At 30.4% G+C, this 22,872-nt stretch overlaps 2 protein-coding genes across 4 annotated transcripts in view; one reads left to right on the top strand and one right to left on the bottom strand.

Annotated features, from left to right (window-relative positions):
- The first annotated feature begins 4,524 nt into the window (after positions 1–4,524).
- On the top strand, positions 4,525–10,747 carry LOC126767744 (methanethiol oxidase). The gene is made up of 6 exons (XM_050485340.1): positions 4,525–4,633; positions 5,083–5,246; positions 8,945–9,417; positions 9,531–10,023; positions 10,095–10,220; positions 10,302–10,747. The coding sequence occupies exons 1-6, from the start codon at positions 4,621–4,623 to the stop codon at positions 10,497–10,499; spliced, it is 1,467 nt and encodes a 488-aa protein (XP_050341297.1). The 5' UTR covers positions 4,525–4,620; the 3' UTR covers positions 10,500–10,747.
- Positions 10,748–12,468: 1,721 nt separating this feature from the next.
- Positions 12,469–22,872, bottom strand: part of LOC126767747 (Kv channel-interacting protein 1) — a 29,087-nt gene continuing 18,683 nt past the window's right edge. For all 3 annotated transcript variants that reach the window (XM_050485344.1, XM_050485345.1, XM_050485346.1), the window contains 6 exons: positions 21,677–22,827; positions 20,808–20,877; positions 20,582–20,652; positions 20,309–20,503; positions 18,566–18,814; positions 12,469–18,487 (listed from right to left, as the gene is read on the bottom strand). In XM_050485344.1, coding sequence (XP_050341301.1) covers positions 18,686–18,814; positions 20,309–20,503; positions 20,582–20,652; positions 20,808–20,877; positions 21,677–21,832 — 621 coding nt within the window. In that variant the 5' untranslated portion in view covers positions 21,833–22,827 and the 3' untranslated portion in view covers positions 12,469–18,487; positions 18,566–18,685. The remainder of the gene's footprint in view (positions 18,488–18,565; positions 18,815–20,308; positions 20,504–20,581; positions 20,653–20,807; positions 20,878–21,676; positions 22,828–22,872) is intronic.

Below are 22,872 nucleotides of genomic sequence, written 5' to 3'. Positions count from 1 at the left end.
TGCAGATTCCCACAAAATAATCGAAAATTGAAAAACGTGACAAAAAGTGTGCAATGGTGCTTAAGAAAACCACGCCAACCTAAGAGTTGCTTCAAATATTAAGTAATATTGCGCCTGAAGCATTGATATTAGTAATTATTATTTTTATTTTTTACTATTATTATTATTATTTTAAAATTTTGTATATTTTGTATAAAAGAGCAACTACACGCCACCCTGCGTACTGTTGTAAAAACATTTTCAGCTCGTTAACTAATGCGATTATTTTGAAATACTCCCGTCGGTTAGAGAGTTCTTCAAAAAATTCCCAAAATAATTTCTTCCCAATATTGCCACATTTTTATGAAAATATTTCTTATAATATGATGAACTACATGTATGTTAGTGCATTTATAAAACTCGATTTTCCCGTCCAGACTTAAAGCTTTTCTTGCCTTACAATTTAGTTCTAAAGCTGTAAATCAATACCTGGCTTTTAGGCGATTTGGCATTCAGCTTTTTATTGAGCTAATTTCCTTTGAAGCTTAATAAGTGCTGTAAGCCAAAAAGAGTGAAAATTCCTTCACGAACTTTCAGCTTTGCTAAAATCAAGTTTGAAAAACAAGCAGTTCGGAAAACGCCAAAAGTTTAAGAAGCTGCGATCGATGTTGCTTTTAAAGGGAAAACGAAATTTGCTTTGTTTCCGAAAATTACCTAGTTTCTGGTATTAAAAGGTGTATTTTCGGAAAAAAATTGTGGAAAACGACTTATATGTATCTCTTATTTTGGTATCATTCCAAATTACTTTTGAGCGAGTCACTTTTTATATGAATAAAGGAAAAGACTTTTGAGGCCTTTTTAAGTATATAAGTAAATTTTAGGTATATAGTTTTTAATTGTTATAGATTAAATTTAAATTTAAATTTGGAGTTAAAAATCAATTAATTCACATTATTTTCACTTTTCACGATTCTGTTTCATTTATAACGGAAAATATGTATTATATAATCCGACTAGTGTTATAAACCGAATGGATATTCTTGAAATCTTGATTTTTGAAATTTTAAAACTGTTGTTATTCAGCTGTAAAAGAGTTTTTGAAACTTTCTACGGAACTTCGCAAAGAGAAAACAATATTCATATTTTTTTGGCACAAAAATTTTTGACAGAAAAAACAAAAACGAAGCATAAAACAGTCACCTTTTGCAAGCAGTGTTTTGAAAAGTAGATTTATAGGTCATTATATGATAAACACAATAAATGTCATCTTGAAAGTATGCTCAACTTTAAAGTAGTAACAGAATAAAAATAGAAGTATTAAAAAACTACTATAAAAAAATTTGATGAAAGAGTAAAACAAGCTAAATATTAATAGGAAAACTCCAACTTTACAACATAAGCATTTACAATAATAAAAGAGAAAACAAAAAACACTTGGAAACTTTATTAATGGAAAAATTGGCTGCCAGAATTATACAAACTTATTAAACACAAAAATACACTAAAAACACAATTTTTACTGTAAATGTCTTACGGCACAAAAATTGTGTGAAATTTATAGTAAGTGTGATTTTCATTAAAAGTTTACCCAATTTGCATCAGCCGAAAATAAAGATAAAATGAAATAAATTGGGAGTCTAAAAAATAATAAATGAAGTTTCACAAATTGTCTTTGATTAATGGAGAAGCATGGGAAAATCGATTACTTTATACAAAAATAAACATGTCAATAAATAAAATACACTTCGATACTTTGACACTTTTTTACCAGCTACGTAAATGAAAAAAGCCTTTAAAAATACACTTCTTTAAAAATAATATCAAAGAGAATCTAAAAAGAAATTCTCAGATCCAACTTTGATACAAGTTATTTGATTTATTTAAAAAAAAGTCTGGAAGGAATAAAATAAATTTTAGGAAAAATACGGGATACTTGGTTAAGAACTTTATGGAGTTTAATTATATAAAAGTTTGAGCAAATTTCAGATTAAAACCAAGTAAAACATTACTATATATATTCTGCTTCAACCCCTCAAAGTCCCGTGCTTGTTTTCAGTAGCATAATGAAAGAAGAATGAAGAATGCCTGTTTTCAACTCCAGTAACAATGAAATCGAAAATAATCTTCATGCAGCCTCTTTATATACAATTTTTTTAGTTGCTGAGTTCGCTTAGTTTTGAAAGGTTGGATTGTTCGTCCAGAATAAACGTATGGTATCAATGAATAGTTTAATCATCTCTGTAAATACTTTCAAGTATGTACCACATTAACGAAAATTCGTCGGTTTGCTTGTAAAAATAACAATTGAAATCATTTTTCCAAAGCTGGCTGATCGATTTTTGAACTATGTCAACAGCTTAACTGTAATATATGTATGTGTGTTTCTTTTGATAGTTTTGATTACTTGAGCTTTGCGTTAGGCTCGTGTTAATGCTCGATTAGAATTTCACAACTCTTTACTTATATTGTATAATATGCTTTGACGTCAATGTGATGAAATTTCCATTTGTCAAATGCAATAAATAAATCTGTGCGGAATAAACAGTCTTATTTTTAAGGGCATGAGGTTTAAAACTCGTTTTAGTGATTGCAATTTGAAACATATTGTAAAAGAGCGTTTTCTCCAAAAAATTGCAGTTTCATAAAAAGCTTTAACTTTAAGTAATTAATTCTTTAATACCTGCTAATATAATCCAAACTTTAATAAAAGAAAAAGGAGACCATGACAAAGAGCGATCTTATATGTCCAGGACAGTGGTAATGTCGGCGAATAACATAACTTATTCCCGTCATCCCGCAAAACTTTGAGAAAAGGGAAACGGAAACATTAAATTTAAATCTCAGAGACCATGACTACCATCAGGTCGGACCCATGACTGTTTTCCTTGAAACTTAGAAAGTCTAGATCAGTGTTTCTTATACTTGCTAAAAACCCATTTTCATATCTAATGATTTGCAGAGAGTGTTTTACTTTCATTTACCAGCATTAAAACGTGGATAATTGTGAATTGTGAAGATGTAATTAATATTTTAAAACATTTTGTTTTTTTACTCTAAGCTATAATCTATTGATTTATTCTATAATTAAATAATATCGCATGTTGGTGAAGAACGTACTTTATACACAGCATTAAATATAAAATGAAGCAATAAAAATAAATCTATAAGAATCAAAAATAGTAGGAAATTAAAATGATTAACAAAAAAATTTTAAATATTATACTTAAAAACTCAATTCTTTCAATTACAATATTTAATAAGTGATTTCATATAAATTTTATTTTATTTTCAAGAAAAACTGCGAAAACTTTTTCTAGCTGGATGACATTATATGTAAAAACCACAAGTAAATAAATCCATAAATCAGAAAATTAAAAAAAAAAAATACATCTATAAAAAACAAAAACAATAAATGATTAAATTAATAAAAAAAAAAATAAATGCGATTTAAAGCATATACTTCTTACTTTAACTACTTTTACAGCAATGTTAGAATAAAAATCCGCGGAAATCGGAAATCAAATTTGAGATGCTTATATACAACATTGTAATCTCCACTTGTTTAGATATGGATTGTATATCTTATTTCAATGGAACACTTATTTTGTTTTACATTTAAACTAGTATATAAAATACTGAAATATTTACTAGCCTTAAGATCTTCGAAATACATACATACTACATACATTCTACTTACATAACGATAAATAATATTGAAGAGCGAAAAAACATTGAAATCATTAAAATTAATAAATAAAATTACATTAGAAAAATAAAAACAAACATATATCTTTTACTTACGAAATCGAGAAAATCGCATTTTGCTTCAAATGACGATCACAAAAAGCTACCTGAATTTTGAAGCCTGAGCACGTTTTAATCGTCTCAAATGGATAACGCTAGTACTACATGTTTAAAAACATAGTTTTTGTGAGCTTATGCAACTTTAGACCGCTGTCTAATATAGCATAACACCATAATGAAAAATTAAAACTGTCAAACTTCCATAGTTATTGTAAACATTGTGCCTTCCCTGCTTTTGTTCATGACGTCATGAACTAACGTTTTTGCTGTCAAACGCATACCAAAAAAGTGGCTAAACAAAACTGTCGAAATCTCTTATCTCTATATAATGCTTGAGACGTACAACACTCTAAAATTAATTTCTCAGCATCCATATCTCTTTCTATAGTATAATATATTAACCGTAAGTGAGATATTTCTAAAGAGAAACTCGCTCCCAATTGTTTACTTGTGATAAAGAATAAGTTTTTAGAGAAGAAAATAACATTTGTTTAACTACTTATGAAAACTTTGAATTGAGAGAGAAAGCCGGCACAACACTTTTATATACCTGACTCCGTTTACCCATTTTATAATGATTAAACTCAAAAATGGGAGCACTTTAATTTCACCAAGAGAAAATTTTTCGCTCTCTTTATGTACATATATACTTATATCGTATATATTCTCAAGTTTGTGAGGGCATCTACTGCGCTATCACTTTCGCGCATTGATCAACTTGTTTTCGTCTACTTGCTTAATTATTGCCTTATTTGCGCCAGTCGCTCAGTGATCTTGATCAGTTGTGGATCGTTTTGTGTGCAATAAGAAATTGTTATCAACTGAAAAACATCAAAAATGTCTAGCAAAGGTAAGTCTTCATATTATTTATTACTTTTAAAGACTTTTGCACTTAGAAAATTAAATAATATTATAATTATAAAGCTATTTTTGATTGGCTTCATAGAAAACAGTGTAATCTCCGTCGAATTTCTTCAAAAAATCGGTGAAAATGAATATGTACGTATGTGTATATGCGCATGCATATAACCAAAAATAGGTATAGTGTTAGTGAGGCTTAGTGCCTTACTTCGAGTGATAAACAAAGCTTTTTAGATCTTATAAAGAAACCACTTGCAATTACTTCAATTGTCTGTGCCAAAATAGCGCTAGATTAGAAGCAAAAATAGGAGAAGCTTAAAAGTGATTAGTACTTGAATGATAACAGCATACTATGTAGTTACTTATATGCATGGGCACTTGTCTACTACATGAGAGTGCAGAATTTCATTTCTTATTCTTTTTTTTTTGTATTTCCAGCTTGTTGCCATGGTCCCGGTTATAAGAGCCCACTTGACGCCATGAAAAATGGACCTCGCGAAAAATTGCTCTACACAGTTACTGTGCAGCCTAATCTAGACGAGCCCCACGGAGATTACCTATCAACTGTGGATGTGGATCCCGAAAGTCCAACTTACTGTCAGGTTAGTTATAAGAAAATGCTATCTAGTTAGCAATACATATTTGTATATAAATACATATGTATAGCCAATTCTGAAATCAAAAAAACTGTTTTTGCTTTATGCGAATTGCATTGCATTAAAAATTAATTAGAATTCAATAATTACCCACATAGTAGATATATATAGTATATTATATATACATAGGTACAGAAAATTCATTAACAAATCACGTACAAACTTGGATTTTATATTTTGCTTAATTTTTAGTCTTTGCACATCGTTTAGAAAAATGCATACCATAAATATGGGTAGTAGTCATATATGTATGTATGTATGCTTAACAAATAACACAATAATATAGTGTTGGAAAAGTGAGATTTTAACCAAAAAAAATAAATTAAATTCGTGGATGCTGAAAAAAAGTTACAGCTGTTCGGAAATGAGTGAAAATAATGAAGAAATTCGCTATATTTTGAAATTTTTGTATAAAAAAGGGAAGAATGCCACTCAAGCCACCAATGAAATTTGTGAAGTTTACGAAGACGATGCTGTATCAATTCGTGTAGCACAACAACGGTTCGCTCGCTTCCGTTCTGGAAATTTCAAAATTTCGATTTACGCTGATGAAAGTTTTACACTGATGGAATAATGTCTCTAGCGGAAAAATGGCAAAAAGTGGTCGACTAAAATAGTACATTTTTGTTTATTTATTTATCATTGTAAATTAAAACAAGAAAAAACGGTTGCACCGAAGCTAAATACCCTTCACAGGTGCATTTCAGTTAGTAACTATGTGTTCAGTTTGTATGGAAGCTACTTATATGCTATAGTAATCCGATCTGAACAATTTTTTCGGAGATTATATTGTTAAGCGGGGATTCATGCCAAATTTCGTGAAGATACCACGTCAAATGCGAAAGTTTTCCATACAAGCTCTTGATTCCGATCGTTCAGTTTGTATGTTTGTGAGCCGATCTAAACAATTTCTTCCGATATTACATTATTTCTATAAACAATAACTCATACCAAATTTTGTTAAGATATATCGTCAAATGAGGAAATTTCCCACACAAGAACTTGATTCCGATCATTCAGTTTGTATGACAGCTACATATATGCTATAGTTAACCAATCTTAACAATTTCTTCGGTGATTACATTGTTGCCTTAGAAAATAACCTGTGCCAACTTTTGTAAAAATACATTGTGAAATGTGCATCTGCCGTTCCGACAAATGAGCAGCTTCTTGAAGAGAAAATGACGTTTCCAAAATTTCAAAACGATGTCTTAAAAACTGAGGGACTACTTCGCATACATAAGTATATACAGACAGACAGACAGACGGACATGGCTAAATCGATTCAGCTCAACATACTGATCATTTATATACATATATACTTTACAGGGTCTCCGACGCTTCCTTCTTGGTTTTACAATCTTGGTGACAAACTTAATATACCCTGTTCAGGATATAAAAAAATAAGTTAAAATTTGATTAGAAATACGAAAAGACTTTTCCGACTACCAATATTAGTGCCAATAATACTAAAACAAAATTTATTTAACTAAAAAAAATATATTTTTTCGATTTGGATTGAAAAGCAAATTACTGATTGCTTTTTTTTTGAATTTTCTTCATTAACTTAATTTATTTCTTTAAAATTTGTAAGCGTGCTCCAAGCCAAGTAAATTTAAATAATTGCATATACATACATATATTCATTCATATGTATATGTATATTAAACATATTTACATAAATCGGTAACAGTCAATAGGTGGTACGCATTTTAATGAGGACTGGATCTATGCATACGAAATGAGTAAATCTTTGATTGTTTTTGTAAACTTCAGCTATTAACATGGCATGTGAGTTTTTGAGCCCATTTAGGCAAATTAAGGGAGATGTCACACAACGGTAGCACACATTTTTTAACTTTTTTTTAGGCAATCCATAAAAAACGTTGACAGCTTTTAGAAAGAAATTTGTAACTATTAACACGAATGCCGAGATCTATAAATTTTATTACTAAGCCGAACTAGAGCGATTAGGCGTCTTTCTTATCTGGATGAGTGATTAACTTTTTGCCGAGTCACCGACAGATGTAGATCCGCATATGCCTGCATGTATGTACATATGCAGATTAAAGGGCAGGAGTCATTAATTACACTTGCTTTGATATTTTAAAATTAAAGATTATTATTATATTAAAACAAGTAAGGAAGGGCTAAGTTCGGGTGCAACCGAACATTTTATACTCTTGCAACTTGCAGAAATCAATGCCAGGGAAATACTTTAAGGTTTAAAATGTCAACATCGTATACATATACTCATACACTGACCGACATAATACTAGAAAAACGTCCAATTTCATATATTTTCAGCACAAAGATACACTGTAATGAGTAAAACACAATCTGTAATTTCCGTTGAGATAACTTAAGTATTGGCCGATATTTTCGGTCAAATACTAGGGCCCACATAATTGATACCTAGGGGCTGGAACAGTTTTTGTTGGATTTGTGCAGTTTTAGGTCGTACGGTCGCATACCTTAAAAGAGTTATTGCAAATTTTTATCCCGTTATAGTAATTACTTCTTGATTTCTTGACCGGAAAGTGAAAGAATCAAGTTGAATTTAAAACTGTGTTATATGGGAAGTAGGTATGATTGTAGTCTAATTCGACCATTTCGACCAATGTGACATAGTAATATGAGAAGAATGTCACGTACTTAAATTAGTCGGAATCGGTCTAGCGGGTCCCGTGATATGTGTTGTCACCAAAAAGTGGGCGGGTGCAAAGTTTAATGTCTCTGGCGTATTTAGTTACTGATTTATTGCACTTTCGATGGTTTTTAACACTACCCTTATATGGGGAGTGAGCGGGGTTATCTTCCGATTTCATTCATTTTCATACAGTATATATACATACATAGGAGTGTGGTAGGGTTCATATAATATTTGTGCTACGGAAATTTGGTTGTTGTTGATTTAGTGGTTTAAGAGATATGTACATTAAACTTTTTATAGGGAGGCCCACGCCTACTTTTTCAAAATTGTTTGCCCATAGGTGCTTCATGCTACTATGATTCTCTGTGCCAAATTAGATTTATATATCTTAATTTAGTGCTTAGTTATGGCACTTTACAGGTTTTTGGTGGGTGTGGCAGTGCACCGATTACGTCCATCTACGAACTCGTAATTTTTTTGTACTAAGGAACCCACATACCAACATTCATCAAGATATCTCAATTTTTACTCAAGGTGTAGCTTGCACGGTCGGACGAACGGAGAGACAAACAGTAAGCCAGATTTCAACTTTTCTCGGGATCCTATTTATATATATAACAATATGTCTATCTGATCTTAACCCGAATTTTTTTCGCTAAGTATATCAAGATTTCCATGGGATCGTTAAATAGCACTTTACTATATCAGAGTTGCCAAAGTCTATAAGTAACCCTGTTGCATTCAACCGGCTTTAACTGTGATATATACTCAAAATACTAGAGTTAGTGCCAAAACATGTTATATAGCAAAAATATGTTATATAACCGATAGAAGGTTCGAAGATCATTATGTCTTTTCAATATTTAAGTATACCAATTTATGTAGCTTATTCATTTTGCCACTCTCTTTTGTTAAATTTTTCAATGCATAGATATAAATAAATGTTTATAATTCATAATTTTTCATATTTCTCATATCTATTGATGTTTAGGTAATTCATAGAACCTTCACCAATCGCAAAGGCAATGAACTCCACCACTCGGGCTGGAATGCTTGCTCCAGCTGCTACTATGTGGATGAGAATTCTAAACAAATACCGAAGCGTGACAAACTTATATTGCCCTCGCTTGTTTCCGATTTCATTTACGTAATGGATGTGGCGACTGATCCACGCAAGCCCTCTTTATACAAGACCATAGATGGAGCTGTGTTCAAGCAACATAACGTAACTGCGCCGCATACAACGCATTGTCTGGCTGATGGTAATATAATGATTTCAACGCTGGGCGATGCTGAGGGTTATGCCAAGGGCGATTTTATTCTCTTCGAAACGAATAATTTCAATTGTGTCGGCACGTGGACCAAGGGCAACCAAGTGGCATTATGCGGTTATGACTTTTGGTATCAACCATATTTTGATGTAATGGTGTCAACGGAATGGGGAGCACCCAATAAGTTTAAACGGTAAGTTATGTCCGAGCTAAGTTATTCAAAATCCATATAATGTTTTTGTCAAAGAATGTACCGATTGACATCTTCCTTCTCTGCTTCTTCCCTTTTATAAAATATTTTAATAGCGGTTGGCGTACCGAAGACCTCGAAGATATGACACAATATGGTTGTCGATTGAATTTTTACAAGTGGTCAACGCATACGCTATACCAAACCATTGATTTGGGTGAGGACGGTACAACACCATTAGAAGTTCGTTTTATGCACAATCCGAAACGTCCGGATGGCTTTGTTGGCTGTTGCTTGAACGCAAATATATACTATTTCAAAAAGAAACCCGATTCCGATGAATTTATAGCAAAAAAAGTTATTGACATACCTGGAAAGCTGATTTCAATTGATGGTGGCAAGCCTGAGACTATGAACGGCATGGTTTCCGACATATTGCTTTCACTGGATGACAAATATCTCTATGTAAATTGTTGGCTGCACGGTGATCTGCGTCAATATGATGTTACTGATCCAGAAAATCCACGCTTAACCGGTCAATTATTTTTGGGAGGTTTCATTTGTGAAGACTGGAAGAATGTGGAAGTGCTTGAAGATAAAGAATTCACGGTTAGTCTTTTAGAACGGTTATAATAATTAAATATTTATTTAATTTCCAATCACCTATTAATAATGGTTAGAAACGTCCTGAACCACGCTTTGTTAAAGGCCGCAGACTTGAGGGAGGACCGCAAATGTTGCAACTTTCTTTGGATGGCAAGCGTTTGTACGTTTCATCTTCACTTTTCTCCCCTTGGGATAAGCAGGTATGTCTTTAAAACATTGGCAAATAAATTTTTAACAACTAGATTATTTACATGGCTTTTTTTCAATATTTCTTCAAACAGTTCTATCCGAAAATGGTTGAAAAAGGCGGAACCATAATTCAAATTGACATTGATGTCGTTAATGGTGGCTTAAAGTTGAATGAGGATTTCCTAGTTGACTTCGGTAATGAACCATATGGACCGGCATTACCCCATGAAATGCGTTATCCCGGTGGTGATTGCACCTCCGACATTTGGTTGGCTAACGATGAAAAATGAGTTTTGTAAAATGTAGGAGTCAATGCTATCTTCAATTCGCTGTAAATTTCAGTAAAATAATACGGAAAACAGCGCATTGCAACAATTACATATATATCTCATTCACAGCATGGAAGGCGGCTCTATGTGTCAAGAATGGCTTTTTAACTGTGCGATTTTCGTTTTTGTAAACTTCAAACAAGACATTTCATTCGAAATGAATTGTCAATTATGTAATGCAAAGTTTTTGAATAAATTTTAAAATGCAATTCTTTGTGCTGTTTATCATGTTTGTCAATATTTTCTTTATGTAATAGGCGATTATTTAAGGCATTTGTAGGCGATGTTGCGATCTCATCCTCAGTTGGTAAAGCTCTTCGTAAGATCCATGAACTTTTATGAAGTGACCGAAACTAAATACGACATTAAAAGAGAAATTCCTGACTACGCTCCTAAGTTGGCAAAAGCCATGTGAACTATCCTGGTCTCTTCTTGCATCGCGACCTTTTTGTATAATTAGTAATAAGCTCACCATTTTGGAGTAATATAATAAAATATTAACAATATTTTGTTGAGGTGGCTCATATAGTTTTTGAGCTATTGGCATCAAAGTTTACCGTTCCTCATTTAAGGGGTACACCTACTTTTTTCCAAAAATTTCAGAATTTCTTTGCTAATAGTGTATGTTTGTAACACTAAAAACTTCTAATAAAGTATTTAATTTTCTTGTATGAGAAAAAATTGTTGAAAAAATACTTGTTCAATTCACAACCTGTCGTAAAGCATCGTAAAATCGTAAAATTATAAATTTTTACACTTGTTTTTTTTAGGAAACCTATGTAATTCCTTAAGCAGTTTTCTTAAAAAATTCAAAAATAGCAAAATAGCAAATAAACAATTTTATATGGCTGAATATTAGCGGCATGAAGGCTCTTTATTGGTTTCAATAATTGACCGAAATATATATATTTTTTGCAATGCCTTCAATTTGGATTTAAACACAACACATATTTTTTTTTAATAAAAATGCTAAGTAGTTTAATTAATTCTTATTTTTTATTTATTCAATTCTCTTTTTTTCATTTTATTTACCAATTCTATTGCATAAGTAGGTGTTATTTCAAATTTCAATTATTTCTGCATTATTTTAATTTTTATTCTTACATTTTATTTATTATTACTAACAATAAATATAAGTTGCATAAGAAAAAGTTGAATAACAAATTTAGTCGTAAAATACATTTTATGAAATAAATAGTTTGAAAAATATTCATTTACAACAGAAACTAAATATATTAAAAATATGTTTTGTTGTTGTTTTCTTTTTGTCGTTTGACAACACTTACTATTAGTGTACGTGAACATTTGCTTAGACATACATATGCGCCTGAATATAGGCCACAATCAAAAAAATATACATGTGGCAATACATATGTATATTAAAGTAGCCTAAGTCAACTTCAGTTAATGCCAGCAATTGTAGTTTGTTTTAACCAATTAATATGAGATCCGATGCTATATTTTATTTAAGATAAAAACTGAGTATCGAGGCTCCAAATTAGGCGGAAATAGGGCAAAAAATTTGCACCGAATTTTTGTGGAAATTAAACTAGCCACATTCACTTTACTTGACTTAAGCTACTTCAACTAGAACGGCAAGTATACATATCTATATACACACTTCTATACAAGTATGTGTGTTTCCATTAGACTTTTTGGTATTTATTTATTTCATACAATAATTAATTTTTCTTTTTTAATATTTGCTTTTCAGCTAAATTTTTTGTGCTACTAAAAATTATTGAGTACACATAATTACTTACGAAATATCTTTTTCTAAAGAAAATACCTTCCCCGTAAATTATATTTTAATTTTTCTCATTGTATTTACTTTTTGTATGCTTAAACATTCCAATCACTAACCACAATTTGTTGTTGTTAAGTTCATTATTACTACATATTAACATTGTTGTGAGTTGTTGCCACTTCGTTTAAGATTTGCTGGTTTATATAAATCAGTTATGCTATTAAATATTACTGCTTTGATTTCTTTGTGGAACAACTCAACAACTCAGACTAAATAATAAGTAAATAATTATTATTAAGGTTTATTAATATGCTTATAAATTATTACTTTTAAATTACCAATTTCTAAAACTGATTTTTCGCAATTGAAAAATATTTATTTATTTAAGTTTTTATATTTTTCTTTATGCTTTATTTTTAACTTGTCTTGTTGGTATTTTCTATATTAAATTATGCATTTAATATATTATACAAATATATTATTTTCAAAAAATGTTTTAAACTAATTACTTATACTGAGTATGTTTGTATGCGTGGACATATTACTTTAATTCATTTAAATTTGATTTAATTAATTTTATTATTAACTTATTCTTACTTGGTCTAAGGTACATTTTGATTTGCAAATTTTATTAAAAGTATTGTTTTTAAAGTAATTTCAAGTAAAACGCAAAAAGCATATGGAGATCACAGTAATCGAACTTAAAACTCAGCAAATTTATGTTAGAAATTAATTTTTCGTAACTATAAAATACACATTTACAAAGTAGCTAAATTTAATTTTTTTTTTATGTTTTTGTAAATTTAAAATTACACTTAAATTATTTATTTTTTGTTATTATTTATAATTTTTTTTGTTGCTTCAGTACATAGTATACACATCAAAAACCATTTTAGTTCACCAAAATTGTTGTGTACTCATTTATGTTGTTTCTACAAAAAATTATTTTTGTAATACATAAAACTATTCAAAAAAACTATTAAAAGGAAAAGAAGATTTTAGTTAAAAATGTAACCTAAAACTGTTTTCCCGAAATGTTGCTTTATAAGAAAAAAGAATCGATTCTTTGACAAGTAATATCGATATTGTGTTATCAATGAAATCGGCTGAGACATTTGCTGAAATGTTTAAAAACTATAATATTGAGTTGATTTTAGCAATTTACTTTGAAAAAAGCATAAACAAGTAACAAAAGTAGTCAAACAATATTTTCAACCGTACGCTTTATTAACTTTTCAGTTTCAAGCCTTACTAACTTACTTACTTCTTTTCAGAAATGCTTGTTTTTTAAATAATAATTTCTTAATTATTTAACCCTGATTCATTGTAAAGAAAAAAACGATATTTAAAGGTAAAAAATTTCAATAAAAAAAAATAGTTTTTTAAAAATTATTTTCGCTCAAATATACGTATACATACACTCTGCCAATAAATATGTAAATTCACAATTTTAAATACGTAAATTTTTTATGAAATACATATGTATAAAGTAAGCAGAATCTTGCTTTCATAAAAAGTACCAGCAGAAATATTATCAAACAAGAAAGTAAGAAATAAGTTTTACGAGTAAATGTATAAATAGTAAATTTTAAGTCGTATTTCGCTACATAAATACACGCATAAGTTTCTTGGAAGGATATTCGTTCCGCTATACAAATATAGGACGTTAAATTATTCAGTTTTTTCGTATTTAGCTTTTTAGTTTTTAGCACTTGCTTACATTTAATAGATAATTACGCAGTAGTAGTAGTAATAGTACCTTCGTTTATCAGGTGAAGTATTTGCAAGAGCTTTCATGCAGCTTCCATCATTTTCAAGTTACATGAAAGCAATTACAAACACTTGCTTGAAACTAACACTCAATATGCAGCCTATGGAAATCACCTTGCAAAGAAGCCACTTGTCTAAATAGATTTAAATATAGTCAGTAGAGAAAATTTGTTAAAGGTTCGTAAGAACTCTAAAAGATCTGACGCTTGTGGCGAATAAGTAGTATGCTGTAAGGCCATATTGAAAACTTGCATGGTGATCCATAATGCCGCATTATCAATTATATACAATAAGACACATACACATAAAGTTAGTTAGATTCTTAAACACATACATATACTATACATATGTAGAGCAGATATTTTTCTGTTATAATTTAGTAATATTTAGTTATTTCACTTATTTAGAACTCGTTTAGTTTAACAGTTTCCTAAGTAGCTTAGACACACACATTTTTGGAAGAATTTTCAATTCAATTTCGTTTTGTTGGTTTTTGCTTTCATTAGATTAATTTATTATTTGCCTAAATGGAAGGATAACAGCTAATTCGATAGATTACTTCAATTTATTACCTAATTTATTATTGATTAATTTTGTATCTTTTTTAGCAAGCGAAATGTGTAGCACAAAGCATAGAGCTGCGAATTAGCAAGCCAAAAAGAAGTTCACTTTCAAATAATGCCTTGGATTTGCACAAATATAACGCATTAGCTGATTATTAGTAGTATTTGTTTGGGTCGATGCAAAACTTGTCAAAAATGTGAATCCGCTTTGATTGTCCATTTCGTCTAAATACGAGTTGTAGTATTACAGTTGCAAACGACAGCTTCGTTAAGCGGCAAAGTTGTTGAAAAAATCAATTTAAATGAAAATATATACATATGTATGTATATATTGTTCAAAACAGCTGTCGTTTTGTGGTAAAAAAAATGTTGGTGTATGGGTGTGTTGAATTTTGTATAATGCAAACGCGTTTTGGAAAAAATTATTTTTAAAGTTAATAATCGTTAATTGATTATTAGCAAATATTGCGGCTTTATCGAATTCAATTAAGCAAACAATTAATTTCGAAGCAACTTAGAGCAATAATTATCTCGATAGTTGACAATAATTTTTTTTTTGTTTTCATTGAAACTAATTTTTTGCTAGTTTGACCAATCGATTCCCTTCATAAGCTGTTAATAGTTATTAAAAGGTTAATTTTTGTACTTAAAAGCAAATTTTTAAATCTCCGTTATAGATATTAAAATTTTTGGTTATAAAACGAAAAGTATATACTTTATAGTCAAATTTATCGGTAGCAAAATTGAGTTTAATGGAAAATCAAGCAGACGGTTTCAAGTCTTATAAAGCACAACTATTTGCGTTTTTTTATATATAACTCAAGAATTTTTTGACTTTACTCAGTTCACTATTTTCAACGTCATTTTCTCTAAGAACAATATAAAAAAATTTTAAGCACTCAGAAATGTCGCATCATCTAAATGTTGCTTGGCTCCAAAACGCTGCTCGTTTGCTATGAAATTAGTAAATTTTTGACAAAAATTAAATACCCGCTTAAAAAATAATATTATTCGCTTTATTTGCGTAGAAAAAAAAGCGTTTCAAAAATCAATAAAGTCAATGCTTATTTACATTTTCTCTCGTTATAACATTTTACAAAGTAATCCATTGGCATGTGTGTGTGTATGTATTCTGTTATTCTGTAAATGTTTTGCTTATTTTATTACATATTCTTCAGGTATTGCTTACAGCTTCGGTGGAATTTGGCTCCATGTACAGAAGTGAGAAATAAAATATGAATAAAGTAATTAAATTTAAAAATTTACACAAATACACTTTAAGTTCTTGTATCTTTTTATAAAATTTGTTTTAATATATTCTTAGTTCTTGGTGTTGATTACTCTTTTATTATTATTTTTTACTTAATATTTTTTTTTGTTTTTTTACAATAAGAACACTCTATAAGCTGCATTTTACGTTCAAATTCATTTTTGTTTGTTATTTATTCTATTGGCGCTGGGCTATCGGTGCACGAAATTCATTTTTGTGTTACTTTTTTTGTTTTCAATATTTTTCCTTTTGTGTTATTAACTATGTTTTTTTATTGCAATTCATGCTTACGATTTTTTTTCTCTTTTTTCGGATTTATTCACTATTTATAGTACAATATTTCAAGTGTCCGCTGTGTTGAAATTATTTTTAGTACAGTTTCAGTTCTACAGTCATAGTATAGTTTGTGATATTTGTTTCTGTTTCAACAGTTTTGTATGTGTGTATGTGTGTTTCCGTTTTTTGTTTACGTATGTATGTATATGTGTACTTAAATGAAATCTTAGTAGTAAATTGCCTTTGAAATTACATTTTCAATTGTCATTCATATGTTTCGGTGTTGGTTTAATTGACCGGAAATACGTAATAACAGTAAAGTAATAACAACTTTTGTTACGACACATATTCACCACATTTACAGAATTATTTTTAGTTTGGCAGATGTTCTTGGTATTTCAGTTATATGTATGTAGGTATTTTGCTGAAACTTATGCAATATAAATATATGTTTGTATGTATGTATATGTTATATGTAGTACAGTGTTTTCGTTTTTCATGACATTACTTTAATAGTACATATTTGTTTTAATATACATTGCACAGAGAATATGACGAAACCGTACATGCCCGCAGGGAAATTTATGAAATTATTTTGCTTGAAGAGATTTTTAAAATAAAAAATTCACATTTCTTATGAAAATTTATTATTTCGAAATAGCAAAAAAAAAATTGAAATAATTGATTGAAATTGAAAAATGAAAATAATTGATTTTTACGTGAAATTTACAAAGTACAGTCTGCTCTCGATAACCGTGCAATTCAAAACTAAATTATATACTTCATATTGCTCTCTAAAATAACTTTTTATGACGTAAGTAGGTAATATAATTGCTTTAAATAAAATAAAAATAACTACATACACATACGATATTATAAAAGGAACCAATTTTTTATAAAAAACATTTGACAAGTTCTATAAAAAGCACATTAATGTTATACCCATCTTGTATTATTTTTGCTTTTTATTTTTCCTGCTTTTCTTTCAAAAATTCACCCTGTGCTTGACTCAACTTATTGTCAAATTTACAAATATTACAGAAACTAACCTTAAATATATGCATGTTTCAATTTTGCCTTCCGCCTTGTCTTTCTACCCAATCCTGTTAACTTTAAAAAAAATTTCACACAGCTTTAAAAAACATATTAATAGTGCACGAAAGCATTCCTGGACTAGCAATTCAAGTTTAGCGTCCACGAATTTCAAAACTCCACTGCCGGCAGAATCAATCACAATGGAAAGTACTTAAATTAGTTTAGAATTTTCAAATTATTTATTAAATTTATTTTATATTTATTTATTAAATAAAATTTACTAATATTATTGTTATTATTATTATTACGATTTTTGTTTGGGTTTTGTGTGTCAATCGCTCTTCGCTAACATTTTCCAGTCACTAATTTGTAATTTTCAGTTAGCATACTTATTCGTTGGCTTTTATTGTTTTGCATCCATTCTGGCCACACTACAACTGCCAACGTTTTCGTACTAATAAATGTATGGTATCTATGTATGCAATTGCATACCGTTATTACTAAATAGTAAAGTAATTCATTCTCGGCAATTTGGTATTACACTTTTTTTTACTAAATTTACTGAATTTCAATTTTATCTGCTTAAACATGTTTAACTTTATTATTGCTTGACTCTGTTCAATCTAGCTTTGACATTGGACAGCTGACATCTATTTAATTAACATAAAAATCTTCTGGCTCTTATAGTTGAAAAACTTTTTTTTTTTGTTCATTGAAGGAACTCCGAATTTCTAAATCTTAAAGAGCTGTTTTTAATACGTTTAATCCACTGACATTTGTGAAAGTGAAAATGGGTCTCAGTTCACTCATAAACTAAAAAAGCATGTAGTTTAGGGCAATGCAGAAAAGTTGTGCAGGTAATTATGAAATACTGAAGCATTTATAATAAAAATAAAATTTTAAAGCATTACGTCTGACAGTGTCAAATGTCAATTCTGGCAACACGTACTTTTGTTGTATGTAATATGACTAATTGGAGCTTTAAATAGCTCCATGGGATATTTTAAGGCTATTTTCAGTTTGTGTACGACTCAGTTGTGACAATTCTTTTAGCATTTCTTTTTACAATACCCTCTCTTCAATGAAACTATACAGAATATTCGCAATCTGAAGCTTACTAACTGTTAAACATTTATATATGTATATATATACTACACGCATACAAATACACCTGATTTTACGCCTTTTCATCGACTTTCTTTTCGCTAAAACGAATTTCATTTTCTACAAACTGGAACTTCTGCTCGCAATTTTACGTCTTTTTATTTTTGTCTAACGGTTTACTCGTCTGCAAAAGTTACAATAGATGAAATTTATATTAATAAATTGTATATACATATGTATATGTGTGTGTGAATGTGCTTACCTGTGGACTTGCGCTGGCTTTGCGTGTGTTCCTGCCGTTATTGTTCTTGCTATCTCAAAGATCTATCAGCGATATAACTTCTTGATTATTCAAAATGCTCTCGAAGTCACTCTCCGACCATCAGGGATCCGAGTGAAATACATGGAATGAGTTCACAATGGTTCGATTGGTCAGCAAACCCTTCATCCACATCTCGAAATTAATATAGCCGACATTGTGCGGATCAAATGAACGGAAGGTGCGTTCCAACTGAAAGAAGAAACGGAGAGGTTTGTTAGATCACACAAATGAAGCACCAGAATATGTTAAAAGGAGGAGTCGAGTAGTTTGTTGAAAAATGTTTTCGAAAGCAAATCTTGTCAAAAAACAACATTATTTGATATTAATACTTTACGGTTGTTTGTATCTCCTATAAATAATCAAGGATGCATATAGTTATATATATATAAAATAAAATACCTTGAAACTGAACTTAATACATACGTATGTAAAAAGTAAGAACGAGTTCGTAAATGGACGTAATTGACCTACTGCCACGCCCTAAAACCACTATTAAACGAAAACCTAAAAAGTACCCTAACTAAGCTCTACAATAAGATACAAGATCGCTATTTAGTACAACGAATCGCACTAAAAAAATCTCCTAAAACGTTCGAGCTATAATAAACAAATTCGCTAAGAGCTAATATTTTTGGCATCTCTACGTAATCAGTGAAAATATCTGAATTCGGATTTTAACCCCGTCCATTCCCCATATAAAAGTTTTGTTAAAAACTACTTAAAGTTTTATACCCGATATGCTACGAAAGGACATTATAGGATCCGGGGTCAAATTTGGACGATGGGCATGAAAACCCATAACTTGGGCTCTACTCGACCAATATCGACCAAATTTGGTACGTAATATTATCTTGACATACTTATATTCCAGTACGAAAAATGGACAAAATTGGATTACAACCACGCCAACTTCCCATATAAGACAATTTTAAATTCCATCTGATTCTTTCATTTTCAAGTCTATAAATCAGGAACTAATCTACATATTACGAGCTTTTCACCGAAAATATCAGTCGACCTTTCAGATATATTATTGAAATTTAAAAAAAAAAAATTTCACGGTTTTGATCTTTGCAAGATCCGAACTTAACTTTTCCTTTCTTATTTAAATTTGATTAAACCCAAAACCATTTCAATTCAAGGTATTGGCATTATTCGCGAAACAAAATGCGTTCTAAAATTAAATCCTTATATATTATATGAGATTGTTAATGCTTTCAATGTCATAGGAATGACAAAAATATCTACCCTATATTGGACATTGACTTGGGATTGGCTTCGAATTCATTGAATGTACAATTATAAAGAAGAAAAGGAAAATTGTGCTCTATTAATTTCCGTCATTTAGTTAATTTCTGACCGACTAAAATACATCTATTCCATGAAAGTAAACGTCCGAGTAAACTGTGAAGCTGTTAGTGACCGTAACAGCATAATGAGCACGAAATCTACAATATGCTTCTTAACCATCACTGAAATATTTGCCCAAATTGCAAACCTGGTTTCTAGAGCTTGTTTCAACATAATCATCAAAATTTTGCCTACAACTCATAAGAATCCATTTTGGTTTTCTATTATATTCTTGTAATTGCATAAAACTACTCAGTCTATTACTTTAATGATATTCAATTATGTACATAACAGTATTTTATATAAATACCTTGCACTTTGGCTTAATTATACCTGTTCTTTGGCTTTTCGGTCCTCCTCCGGCTGATGCGGCCGTCGACCCATTAGCTCGTGTATGGAATGAAATAAATCGCTCATTTCGCCACGTGTTATCCGGCCATCGCCATTTACATCGTACAATTTAAAGGTCCACTTGACTTTGTCGTAAACTGTACCGCGCAACAGTGTTGAAAGAATATTGAGAAAGTCCTGCGGCAAACCAAAATAAAAAATATATGATTAAAAATAGCTAATAATATATGTATAATGAATAATTTATTTAGTTACCCGAAAGTTCACGGAACCAGTACTGTTTATATCGAAAGTCCGGAACACATGGTGAGCATATAAACTGGAATCTAAACAAAGAGCACATATCAATACAAATGTACATGTAAATATATAAAATGTATATGCTACGTTAGGAAATTTAATATTTCAAAAACATTACAGTTAATCAATAAAACTTAATTCAATTAGATACTTGTATGCTTTTTATTTTCGTGCTACTTACTGCCATGTGGAAAGAATTTGGCGTAAATTTCCTTGAAACATTCCTCATGGACAACACCTTCGGGACATTCCTGCAAAAGCAATGAGGCGTAAGTGAAAATGTATAAAAAACAGCTTTGGTGGCGTTCACATCGCTCAAAAATCAGGCAATAAACTTATCTTAAAGGTTTTATTTGCTCATAATTTTGTAAAAATATTTTTTTTTTTAATTTATGTTCATATGAAATAAAAAGTATGACTTTCGATTTCAAGTCATTACTAAAGACGTACTAAAGAGACTCAGTAAGTAAGGTTAACGAAAAATTCGGGTCCGCACACGCACCGCACCGTCTACAAATACATTTAACCAAAAGCCGTATTATCGAGAATGCTATACGGAGAAAGATTTATATATATAAAACGTACAACTTTGCGGTTTTCGAAGATCTAACGATAATTTTTACTAAAAACACGGTGTTCTAAAGTATGAAACCTCCATTATGACGGTAACCGGCTTCTCATATCGCAAATTGACTTAGGAGATATCGCTATGCAACAGTCAGGGAACTCGAAATTATGAAATGTTCCACAAGACTATACCTAGTTGTCTAGCGCTGAAAAAGTAAATCTAGTCTATTTTATATGTTAGCGCTTCTAAAGAAGCTAAGTACCCGAAACGTTTACGAAACAAACATAATTCAAATAATTGAAATTCTTCTGCTCTCTAAATCACTAAGTACAGAAACATGAAAATTGTCGATATAGTACACGTTCTCTTAGAGGGAAACTTTGGAAAATCATAAAATACAACAAAGTGGTTTTCAATTTCACTAACTACTTGTATATTATAAATATTCACGTTTCACTATTTATTACACATAATTCACTCACCGTTTTAAATCCTCGATACATAATTCGTATTTCTTGTTTTGAGAATTTCGTCTCACGATACAAATCTTCGATTGTTACATTAATCGGCTTAGGCACTCGAGTGTGTTCCAATTCGAAGACAACCTCCTCAATGGGGCTTTCCGGTGGCGAAGCCATTTTGAATTATCGTCTGTAACTTGTTATTTCCTGTAACTTTTGTATTATTCTGGTGTATTTTTTTGGATTCCTTTTTCACTTTCGTTCAGTTGAAATACGAGATGTTCCACGAATAACGTAGTATCTATATAGTATTGGGAAGCTAGCAGAGGCGAAAAAAACAGTGATGGCGTTTGTGATTGCGTTTGTAGAGACTTACAACAAGAAAACGCTTGTTCTTCTCAACTTGTTTCAAAATCGCTAATTCTTCGCAAGCTATGGCGTTGGCTAATTTTTGAGATAGTTGTACTTGGTAATTAAGTCAAAATGAGTAGCAAATAGTTTTGTGTGGCAAAGCGTAAAATAAGAGGGAATCGCTTTGGCTTCTATGTAAACGCATAGTCACGCGTGATAATTCCATTAAATTCAATTCCACTTTTTAAACTTTTTCATGTGCATGTTCTTTTTTTGTTTTTGTTATTACAGTTGTTGGTGTTAAAATTCTCATGCATTTATTGACTGCAGTGTGGTTTGTCTTTGTTTGATTGGTTAATTAGTTCGTTAGTTCGCTTGGCTATGGCTTGGCTTGGTGTGCTACCGCAGCTTTGACCCCATTCTTTGTCTAGCCGTTACGGTAACAATTTGGATACGAGTTGATTGGACAATTGTTGTTGCTCGCTTGCTCCTTTTCTAGCTGTTTTGTTATTGTTGTTTGGTATAAGTGCAGATTTGTATTTGTATTTTTTTGTTTTTGTTATCTTGTTAACTTATTGTTTCGGCGGTTTGCGGCGGTCTTGATTTTTACATAGTACTTACATATATACTACAAACGAGTTGTTATTGTTTTTGTTGTATTTACAAGATTTGCAGTTGAAGCTTTTTCCTTTTTGTTTCCTTCAAAATATTAATATATTCAAAACATAATTCAAGTACAATCGCTCATATTAGTAATCACAGTGTTGGCATCTTCTACTACGATCACAACTCTACATGTGTGTGTGTTTCGTTGCCAGCAACTGTAAATGTTAAAAATAAATATATGAAACTTTATTAAAATTTTT

This window comes from Bactrocera neohumeralis, chromosome 2, assembly GCF_024586455.1.
Source record: "Bactrocera neohumeralis isolate Rockhampton chromosome 2, APGP_CSIRO_Bneo_wtdbg2-racon-allhic-juicebox.fasta_v2, whole genome shotgun sequence".
NCBI classification, from domain to species: Eukaryota; Metazoa; Arthropoda; class Insecta; order Diptera; family Tephritidae; genus Bactrocera; species Bactrocera neohumeralis.
The sequence above is the reverse complement of the archived record's forward strand: the minus strand, read 5'-3'. Positions and strand labels throughout refer to the sequence as shown.